Consider the following 22,965-nt stretch of genomic DNA (forward strand, 5'->3'; position numbering starts at 1 on the left):
CTTTTCTCTTCTGACATCAACACTGCACTGGTATGAACCTTTATCAACTCACATATTGATTATTTCATTAGCTTGATAATAGCTATATAGCTGCCTCAAATCCCTTCCTACTACATCCCATTCTCCTTTCAGTGACTAAGATTTTTCTAAACTCAGATGCAATCAATCACCCCATTCCTTTACTCAGTTAAAATCCAGCTCTCATTATCACTTACCCCCCCCAACATAACAAACCAAAACACCTCTATTAGGCACTCAAAGACCTTCATAAACTAGTCTCTCCTGCCTTTCCAGTCTTCTTATAACTTACTCCTTTCCATTCCCCCTAAGCTCTTCCAAACTGCCACATACTCTTCAGTCCAGTGACCCCAGACTCCTGGTTATTTGACTTTCTGCTTCAGGCATTTTCTCTAGCTGTCCACCAAACCCAGAATGTTCTCCCTCCTCATCTCTAACTACTGACTTCAATGACTTCCCTAAGTTCCAAACACAAATCCATCTTCTACAGGAAACTTTTCCCAATCCTTCAAATTCTGGTGCCTTCCCCCTATTGATTATGCCCTATTTATCCTGTAAATAGTATCTCTATATCTATTGTTGTCTCCTCCATTATACCATAAGTGACTTGAGGGCAGGGACTGTCTTTTGCTCTTTTTTTTATGGACAACTCTAAGCACAGTGCTAGCCACATAGTAAGCACTTAATAAGTATTGATTGATTAATCTCTCCTCTTTAATTCATCCTTTATGTACTGTTCCATTTTTTTTTACTTCGCATCCTCAGCACCTCTCAAAGAAATTATAGATCTTGAGCAGAAAGGAGCCTTGGACATCTCTTAGCCAAGACATATAATTTTACAGATTAAGAAATGGAGGCTCAGAAATATAAAGTGATTTGTTCAAGGGCACATATATAGTAAACATCAGAGAACAGGATCCTTTTAACAAAATTTGATTAACAGAAAAATGAAACAAGGATTCTATTACTGCCTATTTGAATTTTTTTACCTATGGATTGGGGAGGGGTTGAGAGTTTGATGGACCACTTCCTAATTAGCTAGTTACCAAATGAGATGTCTTGGGATATTCAAGGAAGGAGCTGAATAATGAGCTCCCAAGAAGTGTATATAGGTACCTAGACAAGGAGAGTGGGGACTTTGATTTTTGAGAAATTCAGCAGACCAGATTAGTTTTGGTCAATCCGTAAATTAATTTAAAATTAAGAAATATTGCCTCTTGAGAATTTCAATAATTACATATGTTAACTGGATTGAAGGATTTTGAAGGCAGTGTGTTTTTGTAGAAAGAGCTCCTTTCTGAGGATTATGCTTCCATCCATTGTTACTACCTCTATGATCTTGGGCAAGTCAACTACCATGCCAAAGACTCATCTTCAGTGATAGAGAGGACTTAACTGGAGGCTACTGAGCTAACTTCAAGTTCTCAAGTTGTTAGCCTATGACTAAATAGCTTCTCAAAAAGAATCCATCTCCAGGAACAGATAACAGATAACAGAATCCTAGGATTCCATCCACATATACATATACATACACATACACACATACATACATATATATACACATACATATATGATGATATAAACATAGCATATGACAAGCTATTAAATAATAAAGTGCTAAACCTATTTCAAGAGAATGTGAATGAAAGAGGAAGAAGTAAGGAATAACAGAGCACTTGCTTTGCAATCAAAGGACATTACTTCAAATTCTGCTAATGACTAATCTATTTGGCTACATGTAAGTCACACAGTCTTCTCAGGTCACAGCTTCCTTATATATAAAAAGAGAGTCAGGCTTGATGGCCAGAATCCTCTTCCACCTTTGGATCAATTGTGATACAAGTTAGAATATTTGGATGAGTCTTGGCTCAGAGACTTACTGTATGATTTTGAGTAGTTCGTTTTACCCTTCTGGGCTCCCCATCACTCACCTGCAAAATGGTGATTATAGCAATTGCACTCTTATATAAGATTGCAATGAGAGTTTATATAAGCAAATGTCTTATAGAAATGTAATCTACTATTATTTTTACACAAAGGCATGTAGGTGGCTGAGTGAATAAAAGCACTGGGTCTGAAGTCAGAAAGACTAGAGTTCAAATCCAACCCTATACACTAGTTGAATGACCTTAGGCAAGTCGTTTAACTTCTATTTGCTTTAATTCACTGGAGAAGGAAATGGCAAACCACTCTGATATCTTTGCCATGAAATGTTCATATAGAGTCACAAAGTGTAAGATATGACTAAACAACAAAATTATTTTTACTAATATTCAAAAGGCTCTAAGTGGATTAGTACCTCCTTGTGACATTTTATCATCAATAAATTCTCCTGATGGCAATGGTAATGAAAAGTAAACAAGCAAGGAGATGATTGAGCTATAAGCCTTTCAACTCTTGTTTAACATTTCTAGAAAAAAGCAATTTTCCACTAAAACCAAGATTCCCAAATACCTCAAGTGTTAAGACCACTCCACTAATGTCCCGCTTTCATGTTTCATTATGGAATGGTTGGGACCCAAGGAGCTTGAGAAATATGCCAGTGGAACCCAATCTCTGGTACATCCTGCAAAGGTATAGAAATTTCCAATATGATCTTGCAATAGACTGGAGTAATAGTGGAGAGGTTTATCCTCCAAAAGGAATACCACCACGCAACTGACTTCTTTTGTGATCACAGCAATAAACCCCTACTGAAGAATAAGAGAATTCTTATCTGATCAGCAGAGGAAGCAGGGAGCTGCTTTAGTTGTCCAAATCATATTGAGGGTAAGACGCTGGAACCCTCAATAGAAAAGTCTTTCAAGGCACAGCATGAATATTACATCAAACAACTAAACATTTAGCGCCTTATTTCACTGAAAATAGCAATAGGCTGTAATATTGTATTATAATTATCAAAATATCTTTAAAAATTAATTTTGTAAAAATACTTTTTCCCTAAAATAGCCAAAATGTCAGTGTCTTCCAACAAAATTCAATACATAACAATGGAAATCAACCTGTCCAATCAATGGTCTGCTCAGGGCTATGGAACAAACAGTAATATCATTTCGAAGCTCTAAATTTTACTGGCAAAAAGTATAATGGGAGAAGGATGATGCAGATCAAGTTGAACTCTTCAACACTTCAACTCAGTGGATTGAGAGCTAAGAGATCCTGGGTTCAATTCTGGCCTCAGGCATTCCTAGTTGTGTGATTCCCTCACAGCCTAGCCTTTCCCACTCTTCTGCCTTAAAACCAATACACAGTATTAACTCTAAAATGGAAAGTAAGGGTTTTAAAAAAAGTGAATTGAAACAACTAGAACAATGATGCTTATAAAAGTATTTGAAAAAATCAAGTGAAAATTCCGCAGGAAGAATAAAATCATCAGACAATACAGATCAAATGTTAATTTTAAAAACTTGCAAATAAAATGTGTTCATGATCTCAGAATGTTGGTCTTATCAGAACAATCATATCACATATATTTGGTTTTTTGTTTTAATCTCTAAATTGCTTAGCTTCTTGATGCCAGAAATATATTGTAATAGGAGGAGGTTAGAGGATGAAGAAGGTGGAATGAGGGGAAATGAAAAGGACAATGAAGAAAAAGATGGAAAGAGGAAGAGTGAGCAAAAGAAAAGAAAGGAAGGACTTTTAATTTCTAAGACTATTAATTAAAAAACCTAGGTTATTCAATTCAAGTAAACTTTCTGATTAACTTGCTATCTTTTCCTATATGCAAACTGAATGTTAGAAACCAAATTCATGAAGCCATGAAAAGGACTTTGGTTTGTGATTGGAAAACTGTTTAAAAAAAAAAAAACACTGAGATTTTCTAAGTTTATCTAAAACTCTTTAGGTTCAAAGAAAGACTCTCTGCTCTACCTCCAAAACCTCCTCCTCCAATTTGTCTTCACTGAAATAGCAATAAATAAGGAAAACCCTCTGTAGTTACTTACAGAGAAACACCATCAGAATATTTTTATTAAAGATTATTCCATTAACATATGGCAATATCCATTGAATTATTGATACTAAAAAGGCATCACTAGCCAAAAAAAGTTAACTCTTTTATTATAGAGGGGGAAAATTATCTTTCTCAAACTTCCATTTCGGGGGTCAAAGTACATCACTTAAATACAAAATCTATAAATGTTTGTTTTCCTTTGAGCATAAAACCCAAATGATAAAAAAACTCTATGAATTGCCTTTACTGCTCATATACAACAGCAAGAGACTCAGAATTTTATAAATAACATGTAACTAAGTGAGCTTTTTAAATTAAAAACAAACAAAAAATCTGTTACCTTCTGTCTTAGAATAAATACTATGTGGTTCAAAGACAGAAAAGTAGTAAGGGCTAGGCAGTATGTGTGTGTGGGGTGGGGTGGGGGGGGGTGGGGTTGGTGGGGGGGAGAACTTGCCCAGGGTCACACAACTGGAAAGTGTCTGAGGCCAGGCGAGCATTTTTTTTAAAGTAGTGCCAGTTAATATGGAAGAGAGGTAAAGGAAATAAAGGAGAGAAAGAGAGAGAATTGGTATTTATAAAGGAAGAATGAGCCTCTAAAAGATGAAATGCAATAATCTCTCACACATATATACTAATTAATCAGGACAGCATCAGAATGGGATTTCAGAGTCACATATTTCCAGATTAAATAATTGCTCTTGACACTAAATGTCTTCTATTTAATATGAGACTTTCACCTAAACTCTGCCACTTACCGAAGGGCAGCAGCATGGTAAGTATCAACATAATCGGAAATGAAGAGTTCTCGATTCTTGATAACTGGGTCTGTAATGACAAGTTCTCGTCCAGAATCTGTTAGAAAAAGAAGGGCATAAGATAGGGATTCTTAAAACATCCATCTTTCCTAAGACACATGCCTTAACTCCTCTTCCAATTCACCATCATTTTTTTTTAATCACTGAAAATCTCCAAATTTATTCTGAATACACATAAGAGAATATGGTGACCTGAGGGCATGTTGGGGCAGAGAAAGGAGATTTTAAGGGGGAAGTAGAGCAGATCATAATCCAGGGTCTTCATTAACATGAGAAACTCCAAAGGTATAAACTTTCACCAAGGAAAACCTACAACCTTTGTGTATTTATGGAAAGAGAGAGTTGCCTAAGTACTGCTAAAGAGAATAGTTCTTGGTGACAAAGTAGAATCTTACTTATTAAGCACTTACAATGTGTTGAACATTGGGGATACAAATTTAAAAGGAAACAGTAATCCTTGCATTCAAAGAGTTTTCAGTATAACAGGTATAGAAAATAATGTATGTGGGGATTTGAGAGGGTGTGCAAGAGTATTATAGCTCTAAAAGCATCACAGGTCTGCTAAGTAGAGCTACAGGCCTGCAGACTGGGACATTCTTTACAGAAGGACAATGTCAGGAATATATATGTTAAAGGCAGAACCCTAATCCTGCTCTTACTGATTCTAAGGTTGGCCACACCATCCATTCATATACATCATGCTGCTTTTAAATGGTGATTTATGCCAACACTAGTTCAATTTACCACATTTATGAAATGTCTACTATGTCAAAAGTCCTGTGTTAACAGCTGGGGATTCAAAGACAATTTTTTAAGAATCCCTGTCCTCAAGGTACTTATATTCTATTATGGGGGTTATGATGCAAAAAAAAGTAAATGTAAAAAATATAAATAAGTAAGATAAAGCAATTTCCAGACACTGCTACCATTAGGGTAGAAGAGAAGAGGTAAAGAAAAGTCTTGAGTTGGAAGGAATATTTTGGCCACACTGAAGAAAGCTCAAGGTTGTAATGGAGACAGTGAGGAGAAGGGACATTCTAGGAGAGAAATACTAGTAGTATACAAAAGCAAAGATATAGATGGGTGGGCTTTGGAATATAGACGAGTGCTAACCACCAGGTTAGTCTAACCTGGAGAGAGTGTATTAAGGGAAATAATATAAGGCTGAAAAGAGTGATTGAGATGTATTACAGAGGGCTTTAAATGTCAGGCTGAGTAGTTTGAATTTTATCCTAGAGACAATCAGGAGGCAGAAGGGAACAGAATGTGACATAGTCACTAAAAGACAATTATAAAGCTTCAACAAAGTGAGACAAATCTATCAGTTCCAAACTACAGAGCCATGGAGTCTGTTTGGTTTGTTTTTATTTCTTACAAGCAATTTTTAATTGATTAAACTGAGTGAGTTCATAATTCTCAAGCCAAGGAGTCAGAGACTAACATATAGATCAAAAAAAAAAAAAAAAGTTCACAAATACTAGCCCCCAAAGCTTTATAGATTTGATTTTAACTTTCTATTTAAATTAAGCAAAATAGCAAACATACCTATATTTTCTAGTATAACTTCTTTGGTCTAGGTTTCCTATCAAATTTAATAAAATCTTAACCTAATTCTTCCCATTATATTTCTTATTTACCAAGTCCAATTTTAGAAATGGTTTCCTGATCATATTATATATAATAATTTTTTTTGCTTTAAAATATATGGGATTTTCCCATGTTTCTACAAATTTTTAGAGGCAGCTCCCTGAAAATTTCCTCTCTAGGTGTTGTTCCTCATTACTGCTATTCTATTCAAAGAAACATGTGATTCCTTACAGATTCCTCCTAGAAACCCAAATTAAAGACTGAGAAAATACACTGCTGAAAAAGTAAAGGAAAAAAAATTATATATTGCCAGAACAGATACACTCTAGTAGGAATTAAACTTTTATCTTAAAAATTACTCACATATTTAGGAAAAACTATAGACTCAGTTTTTTTGTTTTTGTTTTTTTTTTTTAAACCCTTAACTTCTGTGTATTGACTTATAGGTGGAAGATTGGTAAGGGTAGGCAATGGGGGGTCAAGTGACTTGCCCAGGGTCACACAGCTGGGAAGTGTCTGAGGCCGGATTTGAACCTAGGACCTCCCATCTCTAGGCCTGGCTCTCAATCCACTGAGCTACCCAGCTGCCCCAAAGACTCAGTTTTTAATAAATGATTACAATTAAATTTCACATAATAGGAGTATTCAACAGAAGAGTCCGTATTTTTCTACTTATTTAACATTCATATTTTAAAGAAGAAATGTATCTTCTAAATTTTCTTTTAATTCTTATGTGGTAAACTTAAAATTTGTATTCTGTCTGTGGATAGATACAGACACATGTACAGCAAAGTTGTAGAACGAACTACAATGCTAGATAAATAATAACTTAAGTACACTGTTTTGTAAAAGTTTTAAACTGAGGCTGGATTAGCAATCAGGAAATAAGATTAAATATGGAAAACTTTTATTATGAATAGAAACAAGAAAATAAAAGTACAATTCTGATTTCAAAAAATATATTCAAACATATATTCCAATAGTGTTCCAAGAAAAGACCTATATCAACAAAAATTAATCTAGTAATGCATTCCAAAGAAATGTTCTAATTTTTAAAGTAACAGTACATTTTATTTCAAGATTAATATATATAAATGACCCTGCAGAAGGAAATAGTTTTATAGCTTTTTTATAATACAGGGGCTGAGAGAAAGAAAAGCAAAAGTAACAAAATATAATCCTGTAGGATTTACAATATTGATAATAGGCCAAAACTGGCACAGGTGAGGTGGTGGGGTGTGGAGATTTGTCAAGTGTAGAAATCATGATAATAATAAAAAAAAAAAAAAAACCACACACACAAAAAACGTTTGCTAACTATTCTGAACAACAATTTAAAGGAAAAGACAAATTAACAAAGTATCAAGGGTAAAACAAACACAAATATACAGAGTCTAGGTCTGTAATTATAATGGTTTCAGATAAGAAAACTTCCTCTATATCTGCATTGCAATTGGTATCTTAGGCACAAATAGATTACTGGTTTGCCCCCAAGGAAAACAAGTAGCCAATATGTATGGGTCAGAGAGTTCTATCTTGAACCATGGTCATCCTGATTCACTGACTCTGCACTAGATAAAACAATCTTTCAAGAATCTCTCTCTCCCTCTCTCCTCCTTCTCTCTCTCTCTCTCTCTGTCTCTGTCTCTCTGTCTCTGTCTCTCTGTCTGCCTCTCTCTCTCTCTCTCTCACACACACACACACACACACACAGGATGGACATAAGACCTAAAACGTGCCTACGAATGGCAATTAATATATCTTGATTCTGTATCTCAAATTTACTAGTATTATAAAAATAACTATATAACACACAAAACCCTTAATGTAAATAAAAAAGAAGAGATTTTCCTTTTTAATTATGCCATTTGAGTAAATGAATAAATCTACAAATCAAATACCCTACCCATCTCTTCCTGGAATGTTCTGAGAAGTTTGATTCTAGTGACAGAAAATTAAAGTTTTGAACAATCTAATTTTTTATTTACTTTCTGTGCTATTACTGAATCACTTTTCTTTGGAAGAACTCATTTGCACACCCTAGATGGCACTAACATTAGGGGGCAGTATTTACCATTTTCATTGTGCCGGTCTTGAACCAAATGCTGATAGACTGAATCAGGAACTTCAGATTGACGATAGTACCATTTGACATTCATAAGAAGATGGTCCCTCTTGCTCTGAAAAAGAAAATCTAGAGCATTACTGAAAAGAAATTCACAAAACAGGGATATATACTTTATTACAGATTACTTAGCACTTAAGCCCTGGGGATCAAAGTATAGAATGCAGAAGGTACAAGTCAAATACACATAGGACAAATCCTATTATTTTAAAATAGAAAAAAAAATCAAATTAAAAAAAACATTAAAAAAAAGTCTGAAGTCTGAATAATAATCATTTACAGAAAGTTTAATCCAAATGACAATTAACCAAAACTTGCCACGCACCTTACTAAAGTAGGGGTGTCTAGCCAAACAGCTGAGTTGAATAGCCTAGTCAACCAGAAAACATTTTACATTCCATATTTTGTGAAAAATTTTTATAAGATGTGTCTTACACTCTTCTTGTCTTATTTGATTCAAATGAACAAACAATTACCAAGAACTAAAAGGAAAGACAATGTAGTAGAGATAATGAAGATTTAAAATATGACAGTAGTTATCTTCAAACAGCTTATGTTCAATTGGGACAGAGGAGCCCATAATGAGAAGACAACTTAAAATAAATAAAAGACAGAGTTGAGAGAAACAAAGGATAGGATCCAAAATGATTTTGGAAAAATTAAAAAGACAGAGAAGATAGAAAGGGCAAGGACTCTGGGACCAAGAGGAGCAAAGGTCCTAAGTGTGACTGACAATGACAACCAATAGGGTCCGCACAAAGTCTCTTTAATTCCCTGGACCCCAGTTTCCACCATCAGTAAAATGAATAAGTCCCTTCTAACTCAAGATCTAGATCCTATAAACACTTTTAAGCTAGGTGACAGAAAATGTCCGGAAAGGTTTCATAGAAGAAGTAGTATCTGAGCTTTAAGAAAAAAGATTAATTCTGATAGGTAAATAAATGAATGATGAGAAAATTTTAGACATAATGGAAGACCAACATGAAGACTAAGCAATGGGAAAGGGTATGTCAAGTCCAACTTGAGAAGAAAATGAATTGTAAGAAGAGAAGTCAAAATACTAAAAATAGATCTGTGATCATTTTTATTTAGTTTTTCTGCCAACTATAAAGATTATAATCCACCCATAACTGGCCGTTCTGTACAATTCCTATTTATTACAGCCAGCTTATACCTACCCTGTCTCAACATTGCTCTTTGTGTGATGCTGGATGAATTTAGAAGATGCAATAGATTTTATGGGGCAAAACTGGAAAGATTTGGCAAATGAATGGATATGTGGTAGTGTTCGTGATATAAACAGTGAGTTTTGTAACAAAAAGAAAAATTGTTTTAATTTTCAATATGTTGAGCTTGAAATGTCTCTTAAATACCCCCTTTTGAAACATCTATAATTGGGGATGTGAGGCAAAAGAACAAAGGAGAGAATGAGATGAAAAATATGCAAATATGTATATGTGTGTATGTAACTAGATACAAAGAACTATTTATAGCTATATGTATTTACAACTACATATAGATAATAGGCCATATCTGTCTATATTCAATATCCAGATATACCAATGCATTATTATCTTATACACACACAAAACAACATGTATGTGTGCTGATAAATGTACATATTCATATGTATACATGTGACTATAAAAAGATTAGTTACAGGTATACCTGTGAGTATTCCAGCATAGGGATGATTAACCACAAAGATGTGTAGTCCTCTGATGAATATCCCTGGCAAAAATCTGTCTTTCTTCTCTTAATAAGCTCCATAGAGAATGAACAAAAAGGAGACTGGCCACCTCGTAATGAATGTTTTGGTTGTGCTAACCCATTAAACAAAGACAAATACTAAACGAGATGCGGCCCCTTTTCAATTCCCCACTGACAGCAATAGGAAGGAAAAGGCAACAGACAGGTGAGAATTAAATTTACAAACTAATAAAATCTAACTCAATAGTTGGTACTTTAAATGAAAGATTTTTGCCGAATAACCAATTACAGATCATACTAGTAGAAGAACTGAATCATCATATCAACTATCACTATAAATGAAATCAAAAGGGGGAAAAAAATGAAGGTTAGTCCATGGAAAAGGGGAGGGTGGGGGGAAGAGATCTGGAAGAATAGGCTTTATTAAACATCCAAAGACAGAAAATATTATTTTATGTGACATTAAATCATTTTATACTTCAGTGTTCTGATCACTATGTGCAAAAAGTCAACCAGGAAAATAATGAGACCCTATACACCAACATCAATTATAGAGGATGAAGAAATAAAAAACTTCCACAAAGAATTGAAAAAACTTCTGAAAATTAAATCAACACATATTTTAAACTTAGTAACTTCAGTGCAAAGAAAAGAATGTGAAGATGGCTAGAAATGAATCAGAAAGCATGAGTAAGGAAAGATGGAGGGACACCAGAGACTAATAGAATATGGTGATACTTCAGTGACTCAGAAAATCATTAAGCATTTATTAAGTAACCATGAACCGCCTGGCACTGTGATAAATGCTGGAGGATACGAAGAAAGACAAAGGACAATACTTGCTCTTAACCAGTTCTTTATCTAATGAGAAAGAAATTATGAAAACAACTATGTACAAACATTGGAAACAATCAACTGAGAGAAGACCCTATTGTAAGGAAATACATTATAGAAGGTATAATTTTAGCTAGGACTTGAAGTAAGGCAGGTAGAACAAGAGGTAGAAATAAAAAGGACAAGTATTCCAGGCATGGAAAACATACAGGAGAAATGTCAAAAGTCTAGAAGATATATGGCCTGGAGAAGGAGAAGGAAGAAGAAAAAAGTCACTGTGTCACAAAATATCCAAGAGGAGGAAGGTAAAAGAAAATAAGAAAAGTAAAGGGGGAGTGAGGTTGTGAAGAGATTTGAAAGTCAAAAAGAGAATTTCTATTTGGTTCTGGAGGTAATAGGGAGAGGAGAAGAGATATCAAGCAGGAAGAATGATTAGAATGCTACTTCACTGAAATGGATAGGTGACAGGAGAGTGAACTAGGATTCTAGCTACGAGATTAGAAAGTAAGGGACATGTTATGAAAGTAGAAATGATAAGTAGGGAAAAACAGAGGGATCAAGGAAAACAATGAATCTGAGGATAACTGGGAGAATGGTAGTGTCCTCAAGAGTAATAATAAATTTCAGAAGACTGAAGAATTTAGAAGAAAAGATATCTCACCTATCAAATACCCACTGTGTGACTATAAACAATCACATGACATACATGAACAACGAAGATACCGAGAATGCTAGTGAAACTGACCTGGCAAAGCACAAAGAGAAAAATTTTGTTGAAATGAAGAATCAGGACAAACTGGCATCTCTCAAGAGGCAATTACAACTGCAGAAAGGTACATACTGCAGGAATATCAAGAAAGAATTTAAAAACTGGAACAGAAGTAGAAATAAAGTATATGAAATACAGAAGCCCATCATAAAGAGGAAATGGGGGTAAGGGAGGAATGAACCAGATTCAGTCCCAGATAAGAGGCAGAAACCCATCCCTGCCAATCTGAACTACTTAACAGATCAACAAATCATGGAGGACCACTAGATACTAAATAAGTTTAAATCATCCAAGACACCAGCATCTCCCTTTTACACCTGCAAAGTCTCCTGCCCACTTCTGTTTTAGACATGTTAACTTTGGAATGTACACCAGGCAAATAACTCAAAATACCAAGAGGCAGTTTGTGATTTAAGACTGAAGCTCAGAAAAAGAGACAAGGGCTAAATATATAAAATTTAAGACTCATTTACATAGAGATGATAACTTAACCCACAGGAGATAATAAGATAATTAAAAGATACAAAGAAAAAAAGTAAAGAAGGCTGATGATAAAGCATTAGAGGACACCCATGATTAGTGGACATACAAAGATAAAGAAAAAACAAAAAAGAATGAGAAGTCAAGCAGAAAAGAAACCCAGGGAGAAAGCAGTTAGATGAAAAGCTAGAAAGGTGAGGGTATCAAGGAGAAGGTGATAAACTATGTCAAATGCTATAGAAAGGTCAAGAAGAATAAGGTCTGAAAAAAAGTAATTATTATTTGGAAATTAAGAGATTGCAGGTAATAGAGGAGAGAGCTGCCTCAGTTGAAGGATAAGGGGGAAAGCCAGGCTACAGAATTTTAGAAGAGTTCACTTATAATGCCACTATGTCTAGAAAAGGAATCTTTCGATTAGAGGGCTATTTTAACCACTTAATGTGCATAATTACAAATTCATCTGTGAATGATTATTCCAATTCTGGGTCATTTAATCATTTAATTTGTATAGTTATTATTTTCCTCAATTATTTGGGCTAATTCTTGTCTTGGTATACCAATAATGTCTTGGTATACCAGTCTTCACAAAGCCTCTCTAATAATGACTACCATTACTTTTTCTATCTTTACTAATTTTCTGTCTAGAATGTTTAGGTTTCTATTTCTCTTAATATTACTTACTTGGAATATTTTTTAATATGATTGTTAACTCACTTTTTAAGAATTATTTATTCATATCCTCTAACCATTTCTCTATTTAGGAAGGCCTCTTGGACTTTTATATTTGCTGTCAGTATATATTTGATATCAAACCCTTAGTAGCACATTTGATATGTAGATTTTTTCTTAAATTATATGTGATGATTGTTTGTGCAAGCTTTTCACATTGCTTGATGAAAATTATCTAATTTATCTTTTGTAATTTCCTCCATCCCTTGTTTGGTTAAGAATTCATTCTCCACTTGAAGTTGTAAAATGTATGTAATCAGCTTCACAGTTTTCTTTCTTTTTTTTTTTTAATTTTTTTTTTTTGGGGGGGGAGGTCATCATCAGTACCCAACTCATGTATATCTTTTGAACTTATACAAAAAGGTGTCAAGATGCTGGTCTAAGCCTAAATTCTACCAAAAATTCACTCTTGTTTCAACAAGTTCTTCAAAATAGAGGAATCTTTTCCAAGGTAGTTTGTTTTTAAATGTATTGAAAACTGTTATTGATTGTCCACTGTCTAATCTATCTCACTGACCTATTGCATTTTCTTTTTACCTGTACCAAATGGATGTGAAGATTACTCTATGGAAGTGGCATTCTCCCTTTTCTTATCTTTCCCCCATTATTTCTATTTAAAGTTCTATATATTTCATTCCTTAAGTAAAGTTTAACATTATTTGACCTGACTCTCATAAGTCCAATGTTTTGCAGTATGTAAACTGACTTTGGCTGTATAATTTTTACTGTATTGGCAACATTTTATAATATTTCTGTACCTATTTAAGTTGCTCTTTATTTCTTTAAGGAGTACTTTTTAAATGAATCTATATTCACATAAGAGTATGCTGTGTTATACTAACTTGTAAATATTTTATGAATTTTGTGGTTCTCATGAGTAGTACTTACCTTCACTATTATTGCCTCCTTGATTTTGTTATTACCAAATAGAAATGCCATTGATTTCTATAGCCTGCATGTTTTGCAGAAAGTACTAACTCTTCTCAATTAGTTGAGAAAAATATATGCAATTTCTTTTGAGGATTCACTAGGATTTTCATAAGAAAAGCATCAAGTTATCATTCAAAACAATCATGGCTTAAAATTAATTCTCAAACCAGCTGTGTGACCCTGGGCAAGACTACCCTTACCACTCTGCCTTGGAGCGATTACATAGTATTGACTCCAAGACGGAAGGTAAGGGTTTAAAAAAAAATTAATTCTCAAAATATGAGAATACACTCATAACCACACCCCACACTTTGCAGAGGTAGAAGGTTCATAAGTGTTCCATACTGCATATATTCTCAGACTTTTAAAAATATTTATCAGTTAAGTTGATTTTTCCCGCTCTTTCTTCTGCTTTGTCTTTTAAAATTGTTATTATATGAGAGAACGATGGGGGAGTAATGGAGAGAAATTAAAATGATAATTTTTAAAAATCCAACAATAAACACTTTAAAATTATTGAAAGAATTAGATCCTAGGCTTTCCCCAAAATAAAGCAATTAATGATAAATAAAAATACTGTTATGTAAGACCAAAAGCTATTTTAATAGAGTAAGAGGCCAAAGGCTATGAATAAAACAGTATTTAAAAGAATTACAAACTATTGAAAGTCACATGATACAAAGCAAAACAACTGATATTTTGCCTCAGACATAAAAAATTAACAAGCATAACAAAAAATGAAATTAATCACCATCAGAGGAGTTTTAGAAAGATAAGCATAGACTGCTGGTAGAGCTGTTAACTTATAAAACACCCATAAACTATGATCCAGAGATTAAGATGATGAGGAAGATAAGAAGTAAGAGGAAGAGGAAGAGGAGGAGGATGAAAAGATGGGAGGGCTGGGGAGAGGAGGGGTTAGTACTGCTGGCAAAGGTGGTGGTGGCAGGAGTCATTATAATTGCTATATATAATACTTTATGATTTGCAAGGCTCTTTATATGTTTTCTCCCTTGATCCTCAGAATAATACTATGAGAGAAATATTATCTCCATTTTATATATGGATGACAAAACTAGGGCTGAAAGAAGTAAAAAGCCCATTGATAGGCAGACACCTAAAGAAAATCAGACCAGTAACAAATACAACAAAGTATTTTTAAAAGGACTTTTATAGAAGCAGGAAGATGATTCCTGTTGAATGGGAATAACTAAGCAAAGTACAACAACATGAATTTACTGAAAAATTACTATAGAATAAGCAAAGATAAATGTGAAGAACACAAGGAAGTATGAGAAGACATATAAACTAATTTTTTAAAAAGGTGCAATCAATATATGCTATGAATACAAGGTAAATGCAAATAAAAATAACAACTGAATTTAAATGTTATGCCAAATTAAATACCAACCTTGTCCCTGAAGAATGGATATGAGAATGAATCCCTGTTTGGCAAATGTAGGAAAATTTAGGTTTATGAAAATAATATATATTAAATTTTTTAGGTTCATGAAAATAATATATTAAATTTTTAATAGATCTGATAATTCTGTTCAATTATTTTTCTTTTATAGTCTCCATTAAATGGGTGGGATTCCCTGAACAGAAAAGGTGAGACAACTATTAGAAAATAAAGATGATATAAAAACAAAAGCTACAATATGAATTAAAAAGATTAAAATTATCTTAGAGATAGGAAAGAAGACTAGAGAGGAAAATTCAAGGAATATGAAAGAAATTCAAAAGAGAAAAATGCCAGTACCCTCTATTAAATACATCTCTTCTTTCTGGTTTAGATCTATCACTTTTATGGATTTCCTAATTAGTTTCCTAAAAGAACTTTCTCTTCATGTAATCTCTAAACAATTATAATCAACCATACTTGTCTATAGAGTAGTTCATTTGATCATTTTGAAAAATATACTCTTGTAATAAAAGATTTTTTTTTTAACAATTAGTATGACTCAATAGTTAAGCAACAAATCTGCAGTCCCTTCAAATTCTTAAGAAGTCTAAAAGCAGACAGAATAAGACAACTAGCAGGCAGCTATCTGGGGACAAGCCTGAAACCACTTAACTAGACTGGACCTCAAATCGAGTGCATAAAAACCCTATACTGATATCTTCATCTTCCTTACACCTCAGTTTAGACTTCCTTAACCATGGTTTCCTCAATATAATCTTCAAGAGTTGAGTCGTCCAAAGGATGACCACAGTGGAAGGATTTAGTTAGAAACTTTGATACATAAAGGTAGTAGAAATATGGCAGAAATAACACTACATTTTCTATCCAAAGACCTGAGTTCAAATATTGGCTCTATGACTTACTAAAGCATCTGTGTAACTCTAAGCAAATCATTTCACTTCCTTGAGACTAATTTGACTCATTTATAAAGTGAAGAAAGTGTCGTGGACGATATTAAACACCTCTTCAATCTCTACAGGGCTTCATGTGTCTAAAAGAGAAGCAGGAAATAAACGAAGGAAAGGAAACTGACACTCAAAGATGTTAAATAATTTACCCAAAATATAAAATTATTAAATGCTGAGGTCAAACTAAAAATTCAGCAAGGTCTCTCATATTATCTTATTTTATCCTCATGATAATCCTAAGTAGCATGTACTATATGTTCTCTAACGAACAAAGACTGAATAACTTGCCATGGGTCACATGGCTAGTTAAATGTCTGAAGACATAATGCAATGCAGGTCCTCCCAACTTCTGAAACAGTTATATACATGACCATCTGGTTACTTCTATTAAGTCACAGTGGAAAATAACAATTTGATAGTAAATGTAAAGAATAATGGCAAGTGAAACTGATATGGTATAATTATCATGACCAAGAAGAAATGAGAAAAAAGTACTTTCTTCCCTTCTTTGAATGAGTTATGGAGAATAGGATTTCTCATGTGGAGCACTGCATATACTGTTAGACTCAACTGATACATGATGTTAGTTTCTATTCTTTGTTACATGGGATAACTTTCTGAGAAGGTGTGGGAAAAGACAAAGGATAGAAAAAAATAACAATAACAATAAAAACAAAATCTGAATAAGAGATTTTCACCTCAGAAAGTTGTGAATAGAAAACGAAATAATTGACACAATTATAATTAAAGTAGTTTTTAATGTTAAAAGGAGAGCTACTAGGGGAATAACAAAAAAAGAAATTTTAGCATCTCCTTCTCTAAAACACAATACTTAATATTCAATCATCTCAAAAGGAATCAGGAAAGGCATAGAAGATTATTAAGAATAAAAATATAGAGTGCAAAGCAAGGAGAGAAACAAGGACAAGCACCCAAATTGCAAGTCCAAACAGAAAAGTTTCAAATATGGGCTTTATATTGTCTGAGGATCAAAATAGCAAGCCACAAAACCTACCAGTGAGCAGCTATATATGCAATTGTGGGTAATTCTCAATGTTTACATGAGTATTCTTTTTAAACACCTTTAAATTTACTACAACATTCAGGGATTTAATCCCCCAATTACAATTTTTGGGCTTAAGATAACATGCAAAAATCAAGAGAAAGAAAATAGGGCTTTTCAATTGAGAAAGTTTTAAAATAAATAAGCCAGAATATATACATTTAAACATGTAATAAGGAAATCTTTTCAACAACTGAAAACTGGGGAAACATTTTTTTAAAAAGAAAAATAAAATTCATGTAGAATGCAAAGCTTTCAAAGTATATATACTTGTTTTGGCGACACAGTTATCTTACACGAACAGCAAACCAATATTTACTTTTTAGAGAAGAATAACCGTACCACTTTTTTGATCTATACTACCCTACTATCAGATTTAAAATCTGTTCATCCAAAGCACATCAATGCCAATTAGATTTTGAAAAGTTGGAGAGAAACATGCAGTACCACTAGCAAACCAGTTAGTGGCAGTATTGTGTCATATTTAAAAAATCTTGAGACTACAGTTGACTTTAAAACAGCTATATTCAAATCAAAATCTTAAGGATTTATGCTCAAATTTTATGTGAATGGGCTTAAGTTATAAATTATTATTAAAAGAAACATTTTACTTCAAGGAGATGAAGTGTGTTGCAGTGAGAGAAATCAGGACTGGGCTCCAAAAGCTTTAACTGACTCTTATTTTCTCATCTGTAAAGGGAGATTCCTTAAGGTATTTTTAAAAGTTTAAAGATTGATTTTTTTTTAACCAGTAAGGAGAGAATAGGGAAATTTGATAAAAATTTCTGCAACTGCTAAAGCCAAAAAGATACAAGATAACACTAGCTAACATTAACAATTTGAAACAAATTCACATTAATAAAACTTCTTAAAGTCTTTCTGATTGAAAGAAAAAACAATTGCATTATTAAAGTTGATATAATCTTCCTTATAATTTAGTTCCTTCAAATTTCTTACTTTTCTTCACATCCTGACTTAAAATCACCTCAACTGCCAGTGCCTGAAATAATCTTCCACTGATTCTGTGTGCATGTGTATCACATAGGTTCACAGCTGTTGACAACTTGTCTCTCACTTTCAAAAGGGAATCCCTTGAAAGGTAGAGTGGGTTTGGTGTATAAAAACCACGTAATAAATGTTTTAATTCTCTGACTGAAAATTATAAAGACAGACACTAATACTTATTAAGGACATTCTGAGGGGTCAACTAGGTGGTTCAGTGGATTGAAAACCAGGCCTAAAGACAGGAAGACCTGGGTTTGAATTTGGTCTCAGACACTTCCTAGCTGTGAGACCCTGGACAAGTCACTTAAGTCTCATTACCTAGTCCTTCTGTTCTACTGTCTTGAAACAGATACTTAGTTCTAAGACAGAAAATGAGGATTTTTTTAATCTATTCTAGTTTTCAGTTTTATCAATTCTATATTCATCTTGTTTTTCAATTTATCTATTCTCCTAGCTTTATGATTTCATCCCTGGAACTTATTTTGGGTTAATTTGTTGTTGTTGTTCTTAAAAGCCCAATAAATTGCATATTCATTCCATCACTGCTCTCTATCAGTTACGTTAATGGATTTTTTAGAGATATAAATTAACATTTAAAGACTGCTTTCCTGAAACCAAGAAATTATGGAATACTGCCATTACCATTCCCTCTAACAAAATTATTGATTTAATAGATTACCTTTTGAACCACTGATTATTCAAGATATCATTTGGAGGTTCTTCTATTTTTGTTCCCAGAATTGTTATTTTGTATTGTTGTTTATGAATAATGTTTAGAATTTCTGGGTTTTTTTACATTTATCTATAATTGAGGATATTTCCTTTTACATAAAATAAGATATAGTATTGCCAAATATGTATGTATGTATGTATGTATGTATGTATGTATGTATGTATGTATGTAAGTAAGAGGTTTCCTTCTGAAGATGCTATAAATGTCTTAGCTTGAAATTCCTCAAAGATTTACTCATTTTTCTTTTTTTTTGTTCCTATTTTTCTAGCTCTGAGAGTGGTACATTAACATTTTCAAAAATAATTACATTATAACTTTAAATATTTAGATGATAAATCATTGGAGGAAATGTATTTGGTACTGATGCTGGTTTTCATTTAAGTATGACAACCTTCTAGTAATATTGAATTTTTATTTTTTTCTTCTAACATGACTTGCTTATTTCTCTGATGTAACAAATTGTAATATAACCTCTCATTTCTGACAACCGTTAAGAGCTTTAGTGCCAAGCAAAGTATAAATAATTATACAAAGTCAGTACAAAACAATTTCTTTTATAAGAAACTAAGAGTAACAGGAAGAGACTAAGTATGAACAAACCAAAGATAAAAGATAAAAAGACAAAATGGAAATAATCTCAGAGAGAAGGTAGTAAGATTAGGGAGGGAACCTAATATGCTACCTTTTCAAGTAACCTGTCCTTAGGTTAGAACTGAAGGAAGTATCAGATGCCTAGAGATATGATCAGATTGTCAAGAGACAATGGTGAAGGAGAGTGTAAGATGAGGTCCTCAGCAATTAACACAATTTTTTCCCCATGAATTATGAAGCAAGGTTCTAAGCTGAACTGGTGGTGGGAGATGGAAAGATGGGAAAATTGAGGAGGGATGAAAAGGTTTGAAAAAGCAGCTATAGGGGGGCAGCTGGCTGGATCAGTGGATTGAGAGCCAGGCCTAGAGATAGGAGGTCCTAAGTTCAAATCTGGACTCAGACACTTCCCAGCTGTGTGTCCTTGGGCAAGTCACTTGACCCCCCATTGCCTACCCTTACCACTCTTCCCCCCATTGCCTACCCTTACCACTCTTCCACCAAGGAACTAAAACACAGAAGTTAAGGGTTTAAAAATATAAAAACAAAACAAAAAAAATAATAAGCAGCTATAGTAAGTAGCATGGTGAATTAGTTAGGGCTTCATAAAATCAATACCATGCACTACTATGGATTCTTTTCAGATTATACAACAATAATCTGCAGTAGAGTCAAGACAAGATTCTCCACTTTCAATTAGCACCACTTTCAAAGACCTATAGGTCAACAAGTGGTGAGAGATCCAGAGCTGAGCCTTTGCAAAGCATAATGAGCAATATGATAAGAGGAAAATAAATTTAAGGGTACAGTGAAAAGATGAATTGACTTGCTAAAAGATTAAGACCTGCCAGGAATTGATGCAGAGTGAAAGGAGCAGAGCCAGGAGAACATTGTACACAGAGACTGTACTAGCAGCAATGCAATGACCCAGGACAGCTCTGAGGGATTTATGGTAAAGAACACTACCCACATTCAGAGGAAGAACTACAGGAGAAGAAACATATAAGAAAAACAACTGCTTGAACATATGGGTTGATGCGGATATGATTGGGGATGTAGACCCAAAAGAACCACACCAATGCAACTATCAACAATATGGAAATAAGCCTTGATAGATGACACATGTTAAAACCAGGGGAAATGTACATCGACTATGGGGGGAGGAGGGGGAAGTGAAGGGGAAAGTAAGAGCATGAATCATAACCATGAAAACTTTCCCCCCAACAAATAAATAAAACAGCCAAACAAGAATAAATAAACAAATGGAAAATAAAGGATTAAGACCTGGAATGGAGAAGTTTATCTCAAGTAGAGGTGATGGCATAGCCCCTCCCACACCAGGTGCCACACCACCCCCCCAAGAGAGACTGTGTGCTGTGCCCCTCCCTCACACAAGTGCTGAGTGCTCTGCCCCACCCCTTTTACTCCATACAGGGGAGAGAAAAAGAGCTACCATTGGGCTGCTGGATGGAGGGTTGGGTGGAGTGAGAAATGTCCTCAGTCAATGAAGAGAGGGAGAGGGGAAGCTGCCCTAGAGCTCTACTCCCCTCCAGCTTTACCACCTATGAGCCACTCACCTTACTGTCTGTACACTCCCACTGGGCTGCTGGGCAGAGAAGAGGGAGATGTGAAAAAAATGTGATCAGGTATGGTGGAGAGAGGAAGGTGAGCAGCTTTGCCCAAGTTTCTTTGCCTTTCTAGAACCAAAGTCTTGGGGGAAGGGAGGCCATATGGCCACAGGGAGCTCTCTGTGTGCCTCATCATCATTGGCATAGGAGAGAACAAGTGCTGAAGGAACTAGATGTCATGGTGCAGGCATGAGAAAGAAAAAATGATTGGGTTTGGGAGGGAGAGGCAAATGACAATATAATGTGATCAAGAAATTGCAGTTTGTGAACATGGAATAATGGTGCATTTGTGGCGCTTGTAACAACAAGGGTCTGACCACAGCAATTTTTAGCTGAATAGGTTATATCAAATGAGTAAATTAAGAAAATGTAACAGCAGGGATTGTTTTTACCCTTCTCTGAATCTCTAGTAGTTAATGCCAGGCATATGGTAGTTAAATACCTGTTGACATCATGAATCCTATTGACAATCTGTTAAAAATCTTTCTCTAAATACAGTGAAAAGCATAATAGAAAAAAAATAAAACTGTAGTTTTCAAAAGTTTCAAAATATTTTTGAAATGCCAGAGACACCAGGTTATAACTATTTAAGCCAGTACTATTTATACTAGGCAAGTATTTATGTATTTCATGTTATGCTTTACAAAGTGTCTTAAAAAACATTAACATACTATCTTCACAACGAACGAGATAGAAGCAATTATTATCCCCATTTTACAGATCAAGAAATTGAGGCATATACACTTAGTCACAAAGCTAGTAATTACCTAAGGCAGAATTCCCAAATGTAGCATTCTATTCAATGGGCCACATGGACCTATAGAATGTTAGCAAACACATCACACATCTCCTGCTAATTGTTCAAAGAAATTTATTTTTCTAAATTTTATATTGCAGAATTTGTATTTCAATACTTTCATTCCAATCTAGTCTTTCAATAAGAAATGCCTAAGAGTTCTCTTCAAGTTAAATTGTATTGCTGACAAATCTTCTGTGATCTTCACTGCAGCCCTTAGTATGCAAACAATTTCTTTATGAATACTTGCAGTATTTTTTTTTAATGATCAAACTCTAAATTTTGGTCATGACATTCCTGCAACTTTTGCTTTATTGGAGAGGGGAAGGAGTAAAGGGTAGTAATCTTTTTACATTGTCTTCCCTGCTATGTACTCTTCAATCCAAGTGACACTGATCTTTCAACTCCAGCATTTTCTCCTACTGTCCCTTATGTCTGGAATACTCTTACCTCCTCTGTTCTGTATACTGACCTCCTGGGCTTCCATTAGGTCTCATTAAAAATTCAATCTTTTGAGGAAACCTTTCCTGATCCTTTTTAATTCCAGTGCTTTCCCCCTATTAATTACTATTTTTCTTGTATATAATTTTTTGTTAATATATTTGTTTGCGTATTGATTCCCTAAAGTGATTACAAGCTATCATTAGCCAATTTTTGGATTCCCATTGCTTATTAGTGTCTGGCACATAGAAGGTGCTAAATGAATGTTTATTGAATGAATGAATAAGAAGCATGATAGAAGCAACATGAAATGGATGCAGAGTAGAGTGAAGAAAACAAATCGAAAGTCAAAGTTGCAAAATTACTAAGAACTACCATGTTTT

At 34.1% G+C, this 22,965-nt stretch overlaps 1 protein-coding gene across 1 annotated transcript in view; it reads right to left on the reverse strand.

Moving 5' to 3' along the window:
- RERE (arginine-glutamic acid dipeptide repeats) overlaps nt 1-22,965 on the reverse strand; it is a 423,478-nt gene that overhangs the window by 237,034 nt on the left and 163,479 nt on the right. Inside the window, exons 5-6 of the mRNA XM_044667692.1 lie at nt 8,453-8,558; nt 4,732-4,828 (exon numbers count right to left, since the gene is read on the reverse strand). Coding sequence (XP_044523627.1) covers nt 4,732-4,828; nt 8,453-8,558 — 203 coding nt within the window. The remainder of the gene's footprint in view (nt 1-4,731; nt 4,829-8,452; nt 8,559-22,965) is intronic.

Source organism: Gracilinanus agilis, chromosome 3, assembly GCF_016433145.1.
Source record: "Gracilinanus agilis isolate LMUSP501 chromosome 3, AgileGrace, whole genome shotgun sequence".
Classification (NCBI taxonomy): Eukaryota; Metazoa; Chordata; class Mammalia; order Didelphimorphia; family Didelphidae; genus Gracilinanus; species Gracilinanus agilis.